The 17,039-nt window shown below is 35.6% G+C and overlaps 2 protein-coding genes across 2 annotated transcripts in view; one reads left to right on the top strand and one right to left on the bottom strand.

Annotated features, from left to right (window-relative positions):
- The first annotated feature begins 1,781 nt into the window (after positions 1 to 1,781).
- LOC126979591 (exosome complex component RRP40) lies at positions 1,782 to 2,747 on the top strand. The gene has a single exon (XM_050828962.1). The coding sequence runs from the start codon at positions 1,992 to 1,994 to the stop codon at positions 2,700 to 2,702; it is 711 nt and encodes a 236-aa protein (XP_050684919.1). The 5' UTR covers positions 1,782 to 1,991; the 3' UTR covers positions 2,703 to 2,747.
- LOC126979590 (kinase suppressor of Ras 2) overlaps positions 2,736 to 17,039 on the bottom strand; it is a 37,721-nt gene continuing 23,417 nt past the window's right edge. The window contains exons 14-19 of the mRNA XM_050828961.1: positions 16,217 to 16,402; positions 14,747 to 14,880; positions 12,698 to 12,829; positions 11,390 to 11,519; positions 8,979 to 9,122; positions 2,736 to 7,771 (exon numbers count right to left, since the gene is read on the bottom strand). Coding sequence (XP_050684918.1) covers positions 7,763 to 7,771; positions 8,979 to 9,122; positions 11,390 to 11,519; positions 12,698 to 12,829; positions 14,747 to 14,880; positions 16,217 to 16,402 — 735 coding nt within the window. The 3' untranslated portion in view covers positions 2,736 to 7,762. The remainder of the gene's footprint in view (positions 7,772 to 8,978; positions 9,123 to 11,389; positions 11,520 to 12,697; positions 12,830 to 14,746; positions 14,881 to 16,216; positions 16,403 to 17,039) is intronic.

Here is a 17,039-nt window from a genome sequence, read left to right as displayed (position 1 = left end):
TTTTATATTTTGTATTTATTTAAATATGTTAGATCTATTAGGTTAGATTAATTAGGAAAGATCGGCCTGTCTGCGTTAATACTCTTTGAATTGTGCTTTGAAACACGATATTTACAGCTCTGTGTGTGTAAATGTGAGAAAGACATTATCCAATCACAATCACGCAAATTGTGTCGGCATTCACTAAACGAAACCGCTTCTAAAGGCACCACTGCACCATTTTTAATTCAAGATTTTTTTATTATGTTCGAAATTAAATGAGTTCACATTTTTGATAAGTTATTACGCACTTCAATGTTGAATTATTTGAAGTTTTCTTCAAGTGACATTGAAAAGAATTCCAAATTTGTAATTGTTGATCATGGGTACCACAACGGCACGTTTTTCTGCCGTGAAGCAAAATTGTGAAAGCATTATTGTGGTTTGGTCTGAATGGCACTGTAACTGGTGTTATTACTGGGCAAATAAGACTTAACATCTTAATTCAAAAATGTTTTATCCAATAAAGATAATTCTAATAGATTAAGAAATTGTTCTTCACGGATTTTTTTTGTCAAATATGGATATCTTTGACCAGAGGTGCTCAAACGATCGATCGGGATCGACAGATCGATCGCGAGTGCTTTTTGAGTCGATCTCGAGAAAAAAATGCGGTATAATAAACTAAAATCGGTAATTACGTACTCGCAATTTTGAATAATAATTATGAGTTTTTTTGATATTTACCAAAGTAAATAATTTTATAATTTAGTTATCTTCCTGCAGTCGTGTTTGCCAGTTCGTCGCGTGCACCGCTAGTAAGTACAACTTCGCTACTACCGTTGTATCATTCAGGTTTATCGCACGGCCGCGAGTAAGTAGAACATCTTCCCTACTAGCGTTGTATCGTATAGGTTTAGCGCATGGCCGCGAGTAAGCAGAACATCTCATAATTTCTAATATTGACAAAAAACATTTGGTTTAGGTTCTCTAGAAAAAAGAATCTGTTCAGATTAGGAAAATTGATATAAACGATATTTAAAAATTTGTTTTTCAAAGCAGTTTCACTTCTGACATGTGTACCTACTTTGTACGCACGCCATTTTTTTAATTGATATCCGTCACGTAAATAAAAAGTATTAACTTTAGTTCATATTAGTTGCCCTAGATAGTTCAAATCAGATACACATATGTTTACACAGATTTTGCAAAACCATTTGATGTCGTCGATTACCGTAATTTGTTGGCAAACTTGAGGGGTACGGTATTTGTGGGAATCTTATCCAATGGATGGGCTTATTTTTAAAATAACAGTGAGATGAATGTTGTTTTTGAATGGTACCAGTCAAATACTTTTATTGCGAGTCGAGTTTACATCGAGTGCTCCGTTGGGATCCAATCTTGGCCCAATTGTGTTCGGTATTGTTATTAATGACAAAGTCAAATGTTTTAAGGTCATATTGTCAATTTTATCTTTATGCAGATGACCTCAAGACGTATAGTAAAATAAATAATATTGAATTCTCAAGAAACATGAAACAGGATTTAGATAGATTTTCATTATGTTGCAATGAAAATAATTTTAAATGTTACAGTATTACCTTCAGTAGAATAAAGAACTAAGAACTTACAGTTAAAAATAAAAAAAGTTGATAATTTCAAAAAAACAAAAACAAGTGGGGCAAAAATGTGATCACATACAAAACTAATTTTAAATTTTTACTCAGGCAGTCCCACGGTTCCCGCCCCAATACGTATTATTTCCATCCTCTTTGCTTTCCTTTTTGGATAATGTCAATAGTCTAAGTGTCAAACCTATTTGATTGATATTTATTATTTTTTCTCATCGTGATTTGATGAAGATTGTTAATGTTCATTAACTATTCTGTTGAAGTTCACGTGTATTCTTTAATATTTATTTATCTTATATTTAAATTGATTCAAACAACAACATTACTAAAGCTAACCACTAACCAGTCCAAATACTTGAGGAAGAGTTAAAGTTATCAGCTATGAACTTATCAATAGGAGACGTTGTGCTACCGGGTGATCGTTGTGATGAAATTTCAAAAATTGCTGTAAAATCGAAAGTTTTGATAGGACCAGGCTTACGAAGAGAATCTGATAATGTTTATATAACCAAACCTGGAATACTGAAGAAACGGAATCCGAATACGTTTTGGGTGGACAGTTATCAAAAGCGCTATATACCGTCACGAGGCGAGAATATCATAGGAACAGTTATACAAAAAGCTGGCGATATATTCCGTGTCGACGTTGGAGGTAGCTGCCCTGCCGCACTCTCATACCTATCATTCGAAGGTGCAACTAAAAAGAACAGACCTGAAGTTCAAATTGGTGATGTAATTTACGCTAAAATGCTAGTTGCCAGCAAAGACATGGAGCCTGAATTGGTGTGTGTAGATTCTCATGGGAAAAAAGGTCGCCTTGGTGTTCTTACTGATGGATTTGTATTCAAAAGTTCCCTCAGTTTAATAAGGAAAATATTGAACCCTAGCTGTCCTTTAATAGATTCTTTAAAAAAAGAGTGGCCATTTGAGATAGCTGCAGGTATGAATGGTCGGATTTGGATCAAAGCAAACTCAATGAGAGAAACTATAGCAGTTGGCAATGCTATCTTAGCAGCTGAATATTTAAGTGATGAAGATATTAAGAGTATGTGTAATAATGTAGCTTCTATTTTAGCAGGACATTTATCATAAAGTATATATAAAATATTGCATAAATTAAACAAATTATAACAGTGATGGGAAATTTATTTTGGCAAATGCAAGTAATCCTAGTACGGGAAATTTCAATACATTGTGTAAAATCTCTAACTGAACTGTACAAGACCAGACATGGTCACTTTGACAATCTTATATTTTATCAGTAGGTATGTAACAATTACTATAGTATGAATAGATGGTGGACAGAATGAATATAATAAAACAAACAGTATTCATTCATATTGAATAAAGCAAAAAATAACTCATAACAATGAATACTACAATTCATAAAGCTATATCGGGAACCAACTCATGTCAATGTGACCAAATATACAAATCTAAATTAAAAAATATAAACAGCTGAATCATCCATGCCACTTGCCATATATACAGATAATGGCAGTCACTCACAATAATACATAACAATATTACAATATAGTAGGAGCTGAGTGACCAGAATTAATTTTTGCCTAAAATTATTTGATAATAATTTATTTAATAAAATAACAGTATCTTTACATTACAAGTAAATTTAATACATTTTTACATTTCTATATGATATATACAATCACTTAACCGAATTGGATTTGTGTTGAGCATAACTAAATAAATACTAAAATAACTACCAAATCCATTCCCCGAAGAGAACCTTAAGATTCTCAAATAAAAGCCTCTTCAAATGTGCATTAAGTAACATGGTAAACTGATATAATATACATTCAATTGTCTAAATATAATTGATTTTCAAACAATAACAACTCAAAAGCTGTTGTTTTATTTAAAACGAAATTCCATTGAAAGAAGATAAACAACATCAAAAAATGCTACATGGTAGATTTATATACATTGTATGCTACAATTATAAGGAGAGAGAATCATTTGATGTGTTCAAGTGATTCCCACACCTTTAAAACCAGCTTGATAATTCATATACTGATAAGTCCTTTTTTTAATGAAAATAAAGAGCAAGCAAGCCATTCAGCTAATGGTAATTGATACATCCTGTCCATTACAAAGCAGTGCCACTCAGGATTATTGAAAATCTAAAAATTCTGTGCGGCACTACAACTGCTCTTCACCTTGAGACAGTAATTTCACTAGCTACGACACCCTACGGACCAAGAAAAGTAATTTTTACACATTACTGCTTCACAGCAGAAACAGGCTCCTGTTTAGCAGGAGGTTAGCATTATATAATGAACACACAATATGTCAGTTATCTTACAATACAATATGAGTACATAATATAAACAATACTGTTACTCAGTTTCAAATTAAAGTTCTATTTTATTCAATGCATGCATTTTAAAAACAGTGGGGCTTTGTTATTCCGGACTCTTGCTTATTCATTGAAAACTGTGATTTGCAATAGCATTTTGGACAATGGAAGAGGCTAGCATGACAACTTTTAAAAAATGCATTAATTCAATCAAGGACTACAGACTACATATGTAGTATGTATACATATGTCTTGTAACTTGTTTACTAACCAGGGGTGTGCATTGGTTATCCGGCAAGGTAGGCACTGTAGATCTAATTTGTTGTAGTTGCGCTTTAGTCGGACAGAGCTAGGGTTTGAGATCAAAGTATTGGAGTTGTTTGTGCTTTGTATATAGTTTCTGGACCATTTTCAACCTCAACCTAATACTTCAGTTTGTGTCATTCTAGGTACAAGTAGGTACCTAATAATATAATAGTTACAAATTTAAATATTGCACACATAATGTGAAGAGGTTGACATTACCTTACGAGGCTATAGGTTTTACTAGGCATTTAGGGTAAGGTAAAACTTACCGGGTGGGTATCCCATAGAAGTTTGATTATAGAATAGCAAAACTAAGTGAACTTTAATACTAGTTGTATATAGGTTCTTATTAAGGTAGGCATTGCCCATTTGCCTATATGGAACGCACACTCCAGGTACTTATATTTTATATAGCGAAAGAAAGTCAGACTGAGTTTCTTTTGTGTTTTAACTTTTATTATCATTTAACTTAGATAAATTATATGTCTAGATAGTCTCTTGCTATTAGACAACAATAAAAACAGGCCAGGAATATTAGTTTAGTGTGTGTGATAAGCTATGTCTTACACTCGCGATTTGTATGACACTTTGTTAGCGTGTGTGAATTGTTCAAAATAGAGGTTAGTTCTAAAGTCAATTGTTTTCGACGTTTTCACACCTGATAAAGTCTATCTAGGCGTATAAATTATCTAAGTCATTTAAATGAAGCATAGTACAATGCCTCAATAATATGGTTGTCCGGATTAATGATGCCCAACTGTAGTATAATAATACAATGCTTCAGTTGACATTGTCATCTTTGAATGAAATTAAAGTTTAATAGAATAGAAAAAAAAATACATATATATGAATGAACAATTAGTATCCAGTACTAATTTAAATATGTGTATTGTGATCTCACAAACACAAAATTCAACCACACACTCAAATCACATTTAAATGTTATATAGAGTTTAGGCCATATAGGAAATATATATTATGGGTGATAACACCGATATATAAATATGTAGTGTATTTACATGATCTAGGTTGGAAGAGTTGTAGACTGTAGAGGATAAATTTTTCCATAAACATGGATCGATGCATTTTATTAATTAATCCAATATTTTAAGAGTTATCATCTGAGATAAAAAAAAACTGGTGCATTAAATGTAAAAGCCGTAAACAGTAAGTCTTACAAAGAAGTCTACAGGAAATAAAAGATGCGAAATTTTATTTTCTACAGTAATGGTCTTAATAACTTTTGCCCTATAGTGCATGGTTTCCGAGATGTTTGCCAAAAAACTTTTTGCCAAGAGCTCCACATGGCTCCACTCTCCACAAAATAATTCATCTGATACGTTGGCGAATTAAGCCCGCAAGTGCCACGCGCTAACTCCACGAAAAAACTTACTATTGTTTCAATTATCTATCCAATAATAAATGAAAATATATCCGAAAATCAAAACCACCTCTGAACACTAAGTTATTACTGAGTGCCAGTTGTGTCGCGGGCAATGCTGTTTGCCGGACCAGAACCAGCGGGCAGATTCCGGTAGCATCAACGCTTAATGGAGACAGCAGCTTCTCAGGTTCCAGTGTGTGGTCCTTTCATCATCATAACAATCCAAATCCGCAAGGTTGTTTTTTTTATAGGAGTATAACAAGTTTTTATATCTTAAGTATTTTCATTGATAAGAGCTATTAATATACAGCGTGGCGCTATAATGACGACATTAAATTAACACATGAGTAAAGCTATCTAACCTTATTTATAAAAAGATAATTCTAAAATTTAAATAATAATTGAAATTATCAAACAAACAAATTATATATTTAGGAAAAATAAAATCACCCTTACGTGGTTGCATAAGACGGCACCTACGTCAGTGACTACGCTAGCCCGCGGCTACTAGATTTCTTACAGGTTTTTTTTAAATGACACTTAGAGACGAGACGAGCAGGACGTTCAGCTGATGGTAATTGATAACCCCTGAAATTCTGAGCGGCACTACAATTACGTTCGTCACCTTGAGACATAACATGTTAAATCACATTTGCCCAGTTATTTCACTAGCTACGGCGCCATTCAGACCGAAACAATAATGCTTACACATTACTACTTCACCGCAGATATAGGCGCCGTTGTATACCCATAATTTAGCCGGCATCCTGTGCAACGGAGCCTCCCACTGGTTGTTCCGAAATTATATGGAAAATTGATTTATATAGGTGATTTTTTTTTTTGGATATTTAAATATTTTTTTATGATTACGGCTCTTGTTTTATTTTATGTCGCCATTGTAGCTCTATGCTGTACGTGTCTGGAGATTACAAGTTGAATTGAAGTAAAGACAATTATGATGCAATCATATATCAAACAATAAGGGGTTATGTTTTAGATAAATAAGTTATTCCTAAGCCTACATTAAATACCTACTACTGTACAAATTCGCAACATTACAAAAATTAATTCGAAGTTATCCCGCATCAACACTTACACCTAACAGTTGCCAATTGCCACATATCAACAATAACTTTGAAAATTTAAGCATATTTATAAAATATCCATGTCTTTTCTCATTTCAAATACTTCTAATGCCTTATTTAATAAGTTATTTAATCTTCCTTTTATTTTACATTCAAAAATATCTCCCAACTAATCTTTACAACACAGTACTAACACTTATTTGTTATAAAAAAATATAATCTATATACTACAGGGATGCTAAGATGATTGGTTTTAGCATAAGTAACCAATCAAGGTACAATTGAAAATAAATATTCATTGTAAAGTACAGAAAAATGTATCATGTGTCATCAATGTGGTGAACATTATTAAATTTTTACGTAACTTCGTCACCTAACAAATGTTCAAATGGCCGTCATAGCATATAGCTGGTATACGTAATTCTTGTAAAACAAACTATAAAGTAAATAATCTTCTGCTTAAATTTTCAATCAGAACTAGATATTTTAATGAAATTCACGAAAATTTTGAGATGTTATGTAACCAAATTACAATAAAATTATACAATCATAGGTGATCTTTATAAAATATTAGTCAGTTTATGTTGATTACTAACGTATAAATTTATATTTTGCAGTTGTCCTAAAGGCACATAAGTAAGTTTTAACTACTTACAGTCACACACGAATTGGCCTTGTTGTAGTGATTATCAGAAGGATTATGAGTAGTTGTAGTAAGAACAAATTTCATGGGAACAACCACATATAGAAATACAATGAAAATCTTACGTAGCAGTCAAAGTAGCACACATTCCGCCTTCAGTTTGTCTGTCTGTATTCAAATCACTTACCTAATCACCTAGAAATCAATCACTCTCATCGCTCAACACTGTCGTTGCACAAAACATTCACTGAAAACAGTCCAGAGAGAGGCTGGAGCGCCGGATGCCATCGGGACAGCGACCGCGGGCGCTGCTTGCTCGGCGGGGCTCGTTTCTTCCTCGAGGGGCGTGGCTTCGATAAGCACCTCCCCCCGAAGGTTGTGCTATGGACGCACACATAACGCCCCCGCAAGCCGCTCTCAGAACACCTGTTATACCATGAATGGACAATAAGTTTATTTAAATTTCTTGTAAGGTAATATGTTTGCTTTTTTGAATTGCTAACAATGTATTTATTTTTACTATTTATTTGGGTACACTCACAGCAATGTGCATCAGAACAATAGCAATATAATATTGTAGCTTATCCATTTTAAACCACGGACTAGTAGAAAAAGAAGGACTGCGCGCCGTGATATTAGCAAGTGAAGCACCTTTATGCTAGTGTGTGTGCGGTTTTGGGGTATACCAATTACACAATTTTTTTTCACTTAAATAATCCACTAATTTTATTGTATTGTTTTTACACTTTTTCACAACGCACGACGGCATAATTAAAATATTGCGACGCAAACTGAGCTGCCACAGACGATGGCAAATCTCATAATGGCGGCCGATCGGCTTGTGTTAGTGTAAGTGTATGCGTGGGACTATGTATTTACACGTTTACCGGCTTGTTTTGGTGCCTCACTGTTATGTAAGGTGACACGGAGTCCTTATTTTTTTCTCGTCCGTGTTTTAAACATGCCTATTACAAATTCTAATTCTAATACACACCATTCTCATATTACATTTTATAAATTAAATAAAGTGTTTAATAAGCTTTTACCTTCTTAAGGTAAGCTGAGATAAAATTATGCCTTCCATTTTCATAACAGCTGGGAGTGATGACAAACTACACGCTTATCCTTAATGTATTTAAAAAACATTTTTGGATCTTTCCTGATATTAAATTCTATTTTGCATTAATATTTATTGTTTATTGTATCGAAAAGTTTGTGACAACACACGCGGAGCAATGAAAATCATGTCTTGTCTCGAGCATTACTATATTTTCATTTAATACTATGATTAAGGTTTTATACTGAGCGGAAATTTTGTGGAATTAATATGACCTTGGGGAAAGAATGTTGTAGAAACTATTAAATTATCATCATTACAATGACTCACATCAATGTAGAATATATAAATATATATCTTCACTACATATAAATCTATATCTAGACCATCAAGTATACTTTTACAAACGAGTATCTTGTATTGTAAATTCTGTAACACTAATTTTTCTTGGATACATCACAGAATAGCAATGAGATCTTGCTTTACAGCTTCTTTGCAAAGTTCTTTAGACTTGAAGAACACTTGCTCTTCACTGTCATGGTTACCTGAACATCACAAGCTCAGTGGATACATTACCGAGTCGGCTGATCGTGAGAGATGCACAGGGTGAGAAGGAGATCGCGCCAGTCTCTTGCGTGGCAATTTCTCCAGGGTGGACAGCAAATGCGGAAAGTCTGGCCGCTCGCTTGCCCGGTACGACCAGCACAGCATCAGTATATCCTGCATAGATAGTTGTAAAATTTATTCAACATAGTGTGTGAGATGTTTTGGACAATATACAGAGAAAGACCCAACGTAGTGCGACGGAGAAGTCAACATGAGAGTCGCAAGTAAAATGGAAAGAACTGTATAAAATCTGGCAGGCCTCTAAGACGGACCAAGACCTAGAGAGATATCAGCAGCGAAAAGAACAGTGGCATAGGTACAGGCAACCGCATGGGAGGGAATCTATAACAAACTTGATAGAGCAAAATTAGAAGCAGAAATTTTGAAATTAACAAAATCAGGATACAAATCAACGCAAGATATCAAAATCAATAAATTTATCAGGACTTTGATCCTATTAGGAGTTTTAACTATGGATAAAGACGTAACAAATCGATAGTACGAAAGAACTATAATAACATGATAATGAACTCATGAACGACAGATTTCCAAGGCAACTCTGCGTAAATCTCTAAAACCTGCGGAAGGATCCGTACAGGAGATTGGTATGAATGAGGTAAAAGTAGTCATCAAAAATATGGAATAATAATAATAAACCGAAATGCAATCGGGCTAGATGAAATCACGGCAGAGCTTTGGAAATTGCTGTTTCCAATTTGAGTGAAATGGCTTACAAGACTTTGCGATCTCATTCTGATAACTGGAACTTATACCAAACTCATGGCGTCTCATTCACTAAATCCCTTAAAAATGTTCAGGCATCGCTTTCTTGGAACCTTCTGTATACAGATGACATTGCCCTAATTGCATACAGACTATAAAGCCGACAGACTGTAGTAAATCTGTGTGTGAATGCGCAGGAAGAAGCATTACTAAATGTCAAACAATCCAATCCAAAGATTCTAGAGTGTAAATTAAGCAATATCACCAACGATGTACTACCCAGACAAGAAAAGGGTCCCAAAAGTGTCGCAATGTAAATACTTGGGACTGTCATCATGGAGGATAAGAAGTGTTGAAGAAGACGTGGCGTAGAGTACATATTGGCTGGCAAAAGTGGCGGTTGTTAACGAGAGTGCTGTGCCACACGCGCATGCCGGTCCGGACAAAAGGATAGGATTCTACAGGATCAGGAGAGGTTTGAAGGTTTGACAACTTACGTAATGAGCACAACCACGGCAGTTTTAAAAGTAGCCCTTATAGCTGAAAAACTCAAGGTGAACCGTTTGAGATGGTCTCTCTATTAAGTTATTTTGTACTTTTGAGTTTTTGAAATCGGTTTTTTTAAACGTAATTTTTTTCCTTTTTATTTTTTAGTGTCATTAATCATGTTAACTATAAGATTTCGTTGCTTTTTATTGGCATATGTTAAATAGTAATTTTTTTAAGTAGCTATGGGTAGGCCGACAAAGGTCCGCGTGCCTTAAACAATATAGATCCAATATTTCAAATTTTTGTGAGACACTCAAATATCGTGAAGAACGTTTGTTAGCTATGAATGACAGGTAGCCTAAGACCCATTTATCGGCGAACGGTTTAATTATAATAATAATATATATTCAAACTAAATGAAAAGTCACACAAAACTAGTACACAAACTAAAACAACATCATATATTACGTAGTAAACAAAAATATTCATAAAATGAAAACTACGGGGCCAAACTATTTCAAATTTTTATGGATGCAAATGGCAAACATTTCACATCAAACTAAAGAAGAATCACGAAATTTGGTTCATAAATCTCAGCGTAATCGGTATACATAAAAAAAAACACCGATCGAATTGAGAACCTCCTCCTTTTCGAAGTCGGTTAAAAATGTGATATAATGAGGATTATGTAGCGTAGAGAGCCCTAAACTTGCCAGAGAAAAAACAGAGGCAGTAGATGCACACCATACACATGATATATTAGCATGACTAGCCTAGTATTTGTTTGATGCGATTTCTAAAAATCACAGTAATTACGACCATCATATTTGACCTAGTGTGTGCTCCTCAGGTGATGTCTGGTGGTCATATTTTTTTTTTATAAGAGAGAAGAAACAACCAAGCCAATCACCTGCTGCCTACCTGCCTACCAGAAGACTTGTAGATGTGTTACAACCTTTACCCAGTGAGAGTTAAGTCTGCAAGTTTATGGGAAAAACTGAGCCCAACAACAGCTTTCTTTTCATTTTATAATGTGACCGTGTGATGGTAAAAAGTCCTACAAATCTCGCGATTGGATCGCCATATATCAACGTGGAGAAAATCCTGGGAAAATTACTACTATTGAAATAAGTGATTAAAAGTCTACATAAAGCAAATATGCAACCAACCTTAATATCCCTCGATGCTTGCATATTCGCTAATGATTGTTTCACTCCCTTCCCGACTTGCCAGATGATGGCTTCGGCCGGTTGACCTTTGAACGGATATTCCCCACACAGAAGTTCGTACCATACAGTTCTGCAATAAAAAAAAATATTACCATAAATATATCTAACTAAGATTATGAATACCTACGTTAATATTTTATTATTATTATGATATCTGCAATTATGAGTACAGAGGACCCCTGGTAATTCGGACCCTGTCTAATCCGGCGACCCCTGCTATCCGACATGCCTGTTGAATGTAGGCAATGTATTATTTTAGATAATCTTCACTAATGTAGTTAATACATGCCTGGTCAGGTTGCAACTTGTACGCGTCACCACTTCCACTGTATTCAGTATTGCGATCGATGCGTGTTGTTTTGATTCCTATTACTGAGATTTTATTTGAATACATAAAATTACATTTACATACATGTGTCAAGATTTGTAGTTCTGATAAAACCTTTTCATTTTCATCTTAAATTTGTAGGATTACAACTCTTATCCAAAAAATTCCGTTCTATAGAGGGTCTTAGGTAGTAGGTACTCTATAATCCAACAAATTCGATGGTCAGATACTGCCACTGACCTCTATTATACACCACTGGATTGGCAGCTGTCAAAGTGCTTTTGTGCCTGTTTGATATTCGCCATTTTGGCGCTGTTGGCCATGTAGCGAGAGTCTGCAGTACTAAAACTAGTGATGACAACCCAGTGGACAACATAGATGGTGGGAAACTATTTACAAAAAAAAATTGTGTACGTTGATTCCTGAAGTATAAATAACACGGAAAACGAGCGAAATTAATTCAAAATGTAAAAATACTTAAGAGTATTACGTTACGTACGTTCCTTGGCAGCCATTTGTATTATAAGTCAAAATTTGTTCTCTGGACGCTCGCGAGTGGCGCTTCAAATAGTCACAAAAAAATTCTGTCAAACATATGGAACAGCCTGTCCAGTGGTATTTATACAGGTCAGTAGACATTGCCCTGCAATAACGATTGTCGGATTGCCGGGGTCCACTGTAGTACTTAAATAAATTCCGACTATTCTGTTGAGTAAGATGAGTAGTGTTATGACAATCTATCTATATATATAAAAGAGAATGTTTGTTTGTATGATCCCTAAAAACTCCTAAACTATTCGACCGATCTCAATGAAATCTTTTGTAATAGATTCGTTGAAGCTAAAGGAAGGTTACATTATATAATTTATGTGGCAAAACGTTTGCCAGGTCAGCTAGTAATGAATGTTTAAAGAGTTTACCCGAAGGCGTAGACGTCTGTCTGCTTGGAGAAGGGCAGGTGGAGTGAAGCGTGCGGCCGCAGTGCGCGTACCAGCTCTGGTGCCAGGTAACACAGCCAGCCCGACGGGATACCGAGGCTGTCGCCGCGTGGGCTGCAGTCATAACATTGTTAGTATTTGACTCAAACTCAATATTTACCAGTGGGACGTTCCTATGGCGCCAAGTAGTAGTATAAATTACTGTTTCTGTTTCGGTCTAAGGCCTATCGCATACGACAGACTATCCGTGACGCACTTTTTAGTCTGTGATAATAAAACCGATAGACCTATATGCAGTAACGCATACGACGCGCAAAAAGTCTGACACACAAAATATCCTCGTAGATCTGACAGACTGCGCCGTAAAAAAAATAACGTTCGAATCAACATGTGCTAACGCAGACGACGCTCACTTTAGTCTGTAGTCTGCACTTGCTAGTGATTGACGTGTATCATGGCGCTAGACATGGATGTATCGATGTTGATTCAAGAAATATAAAACAGACCAGCACTGTATGATACATCTTATACCTTATATCTTATAGGCAGAGTATCATGACAGAAATTTAAAAAGAAAATTGTGTGATGGAGTGTGTTAAATATGAAACCTTTCAGTAAGAATAGGATGAATCCAAAATTCTCTATTTCTTCTTTTTAATATCTCAAGTAAAAAATAATACATAGGAATCTCTGTACTTCCATTGCGTGCAAGTCCCTATAGTTGTGCCGACAAAATGACCGAAAGTGTACGTCGTTTGCGTTGAGTCTGTGAAATATCTGCCAAAGACATTTTGTGCGCAATGCACACTTTTTGTGTGTCGCAAACTCGATAGCACAAAAAGTGTGTCATCTGCGATAGGCCTCAAACCAACGAAATGAACATAATCGCTGTTTCAGTGTTTTGTCACTATGCGCGGTCGTCTCACTCGGCGAGTGCATAATTAACTACAATATGACTTCTAATAAGTACTGTATTCTAACCCCCTTATTCATAATGTTCCGCTAACTTTAAACAGCCGCTTAGGACTGTTTTTCCTCATTCTGACTTAGGTCAATAGAAGAAGACGGAGTGAGAATTAGCAATGCTTTAAGTTAGTAGACTATTATGAATAAGGGGGTAAAGATACACTCTATACTCGTAATATTAAGTTTAATTGGTAGCTTAAGAGTACACGCGACGCGATCGACAGTTAATTTACATTTTATATTGTAGATGCAGTATAAAGACGAATTTATCAGATCAGCTTCGTGCTTACAAACTGCATCCACATAGGAATCCCTAACATTAACACCAGGAACAGACAAACTTATAATGCCTACTACTCGGCTAAGTCGAATTAGTAAGTCTTTTGTGGGCCGGTGTATATGCTTTTACAACTAGATCCCAGAAAATGTTCGAAACAAAAGTATTACGTTATTCAAAAGATTTGTAAAAAAAAACGTTTGTGTGGTAAAGGCTACTATAACATAAATGACTTTCTTAATACCTATACTGATTATACTGATACCACAGATTGGGAATGGAGCGACCCCCTCAGGCTATTAAATAATAAGTTTAATTGTACAATATTACTTTTGTAAACATATTTTTTTGATGAAAAAAAAGTCCGCTGAGTTTGTTGCGCCCATTCTTCTCAGGTCAGAGGATTTTGTTTTGTAATGGGTGGTAGTTTTTGAGTTTGAATTAGTGATGTCACATTCTATTTTGAATAAAAATATTGGAATTTGAATATCCTCTTAGTGAACAGTGTACTATTTCTGAGTACATCAACTATATATGTCAATGTCAACATTTGTTGGATGAGTATATTATTGTGGTACACACCAGAAAAGGACACTTCATTTTCAGACCTGTTTCCCATCCTATTAGTTGGATTTGGACCGTTCTTATCCAAACCAGCAATCGAATTGAGTTTCAATTATAATGTTACAAATATTTAATAACGATATTAAAATTATTCTATGTACAAATAATAGTGAAAATATCGAATAATACGCAAATAAGTGAATATTAAGAATTTTGAAACTTACTTGTTCCCAAAGCATAACTTTGTAACACTAAACAATCCAAAGTCCGTGATGACCACTTTCCCGTTCTCCAGAAAAATGTTTTTCGTTTTCAAGTCTTTATGAACGATACCTCTTGCGTGGAGGTAACCCATACCCTGCAATACACATATAAGAAAACTCTGAAAAATGTAATATTTTCAAGCCGCTAAAAATATTAAGTAAGCGAGACTAGACAGACCTAATTAATTAGTTGTAGTGAGATTTTCCAACAGCAACTCATACTTATCTTTTAGAGAATTTTGCTTAGAACATTTATACATCTAGATAGACTATGATAGCTGTGAAAACGTCGCAAAAAACTGAGTATAGAGTTAACCTCTATTTTGAGCAATTCACACACACTTACAAAGTATATATATATATACAATACAAATCGCGAGTTTACTATTGCGCTTGTCACCTTGAGACATAAGATATATTGTTATTTTAGTCTCTGACCTGTTGTGCTATGTATCGGCGGCAGGAATGCTTGAGCAGCTATTCTGAACTGATCACCCTGTGATAAATGTGGTCTAAGCAAAACACAATCGAGGATTTTACGGAGTCCTGCGTAGGACACGGTAAGAATTAGAGCCGATACTGTTCTCCATGTGGTAATAGAATTTCTTTTGCCAAGACAACGATTTCTTGGCGCCGTCGAATTTCATGTAATTATATGACCGTTACTCAGCATTTTTTCGTCGTCATTCATTATATGTGTACCCGTCCGTTACTATTCGCGATGCTGGGCATCTTACATCATTTATAAGTTTAGATAGCCTGTGACAGATGACAGCTATTTTGAGCAATGCACACACACTAACACAAAGGACATACAAATCGCTATTGTAAGACGGAGTATGTCACGCACACTAAAGTAATAAACCTTTTTTTATGGAAAAGGAGGACAAAAAAGGTACAGGTCATCTGGTGTTAAGTGATCACCGCCGCTCACAATCTCTTGCAACACCAGAGGAATCACGGGAGCGTTGCCGGCCTTTAAGGAAGGTGTACGCACTTTTTTTGAAGGTACCCATGTCGTATTGACCAGGAAACACCGCACAAGGAAGCTCATTCCACAGTTTTGTAATATATGGAAGAAAGCTCCTTGAAAACCGCACTGTGGAGGACCACAACACATCCAGATGGTGGGGATGATATCCTAATTTGTGGCGTGTCGTGTAAAGGTAGAATTCGGCGGCAGGAATCAGCTCAAACAGATGTTCGGAAAACTCCCCGTGATAAATGCGATAGAAGACACACAATGAAGCGACATCTCTACGCAACGCCAAGTGATCCAGCCGTTCACAGAGCACTGGGTCCCCGAAAATTCGAGATGCTCTGCGTTGCACGCGGTCTGGCCTATTTTCATCGGTTGTCTAGAAGCAAGAGGCTCTACCTAGACGTATTATCTTAGCTGGGCAAATTAGTTTAATAGTTTGTCAAAATAACCTGTGAGATCTGTTGCGCCACTAGGACGCTCTTGTTCGCAGTGAACTTGTCCTTCCTCAGATGGATGTGCGTGAAGAGCGTCATGCCTTTGCACAGTGATGTCACGATCGCGAGACGGGGCGGCTTCATACACGCGCCCATGAATAGAACCAGGTTTTCGTGACGGGTCTTCCGAAATGTCGCCACCTGGAAAATAAGGGTACAGGTTAGTACGCAGAGACTAACAACAGTATTTTAGGTATAAAACCTGCTAGAACATCGTTTCCAAAATTTCCCCCAAAAAATTTACCCAAATTCCCATAAAAATCCTAGTTTTTCCTAATGTTCCAACAGCTTATCGGCTTGAGTGTTATAAATATACAACAATGATAGTTCCTATTAAAATATTAGTTCTTAGAGCACCCGCAACCGGCGAGCATGTATGAAAAGAGTAATGAATGTAGAGGAAGCGCGTGAGGTTTGTAAGGATTGAAGCAAGTGGCATTCTATTGTCTCTGCTTACCCCGACGGGAACAAGGCGTGTGTGTATGAATGAAATTTAATAAAAAGTTACGAGTAACGTGTTACGTTTGATGGTTCCACTGGAAGATCAGCGCTGGTTACGCTAGTAATCAGCATCATGCTGAAGTGTGACCAATATGTGACAAAAACTTTATGTACTACAAGTGCTATAGTTGTTGCAAATAAATATCTTTCTTTCTTTTTATCACATTAATTTATATTTATCGTGAGAGTTTTAAATAAGAACATGTGTTTCCAAACTACTTTATTGAATCTACTTTAATCTCTACCACTCTCTTTATAAACCAGGGTAAAATTACGT

The sequence above is a fragment of the Leptidea sinapis genome, chromosome 3, assembly GCF_905404315.1.
Source record: "Leptidea sinapis chromosome 3, ilLepSina1.1, whole genome shotgun sequence".
Lineage (NCBI taxonomy): Eukaryota > Metazoa > Arthropoda > Insecta > Lepidoptera > Pieridae > Leptidea > Leptidea sinapis.
The sequence above is the reverse complement of the archived record's forward strand: the minus strand, read 5'-3'. Positions and strand labels throughout refer to the sequence as shown.

Bases quoted from the DNA above. Each gene is read 5' to 3' on its own strand.
- LOC126979591 (XM_050828962.1), top strand. From the start codon at position 1,992: ATGAACTTATCAATAGGAGACGTTGTGCTACCGGGTGATCGTTGTGAT.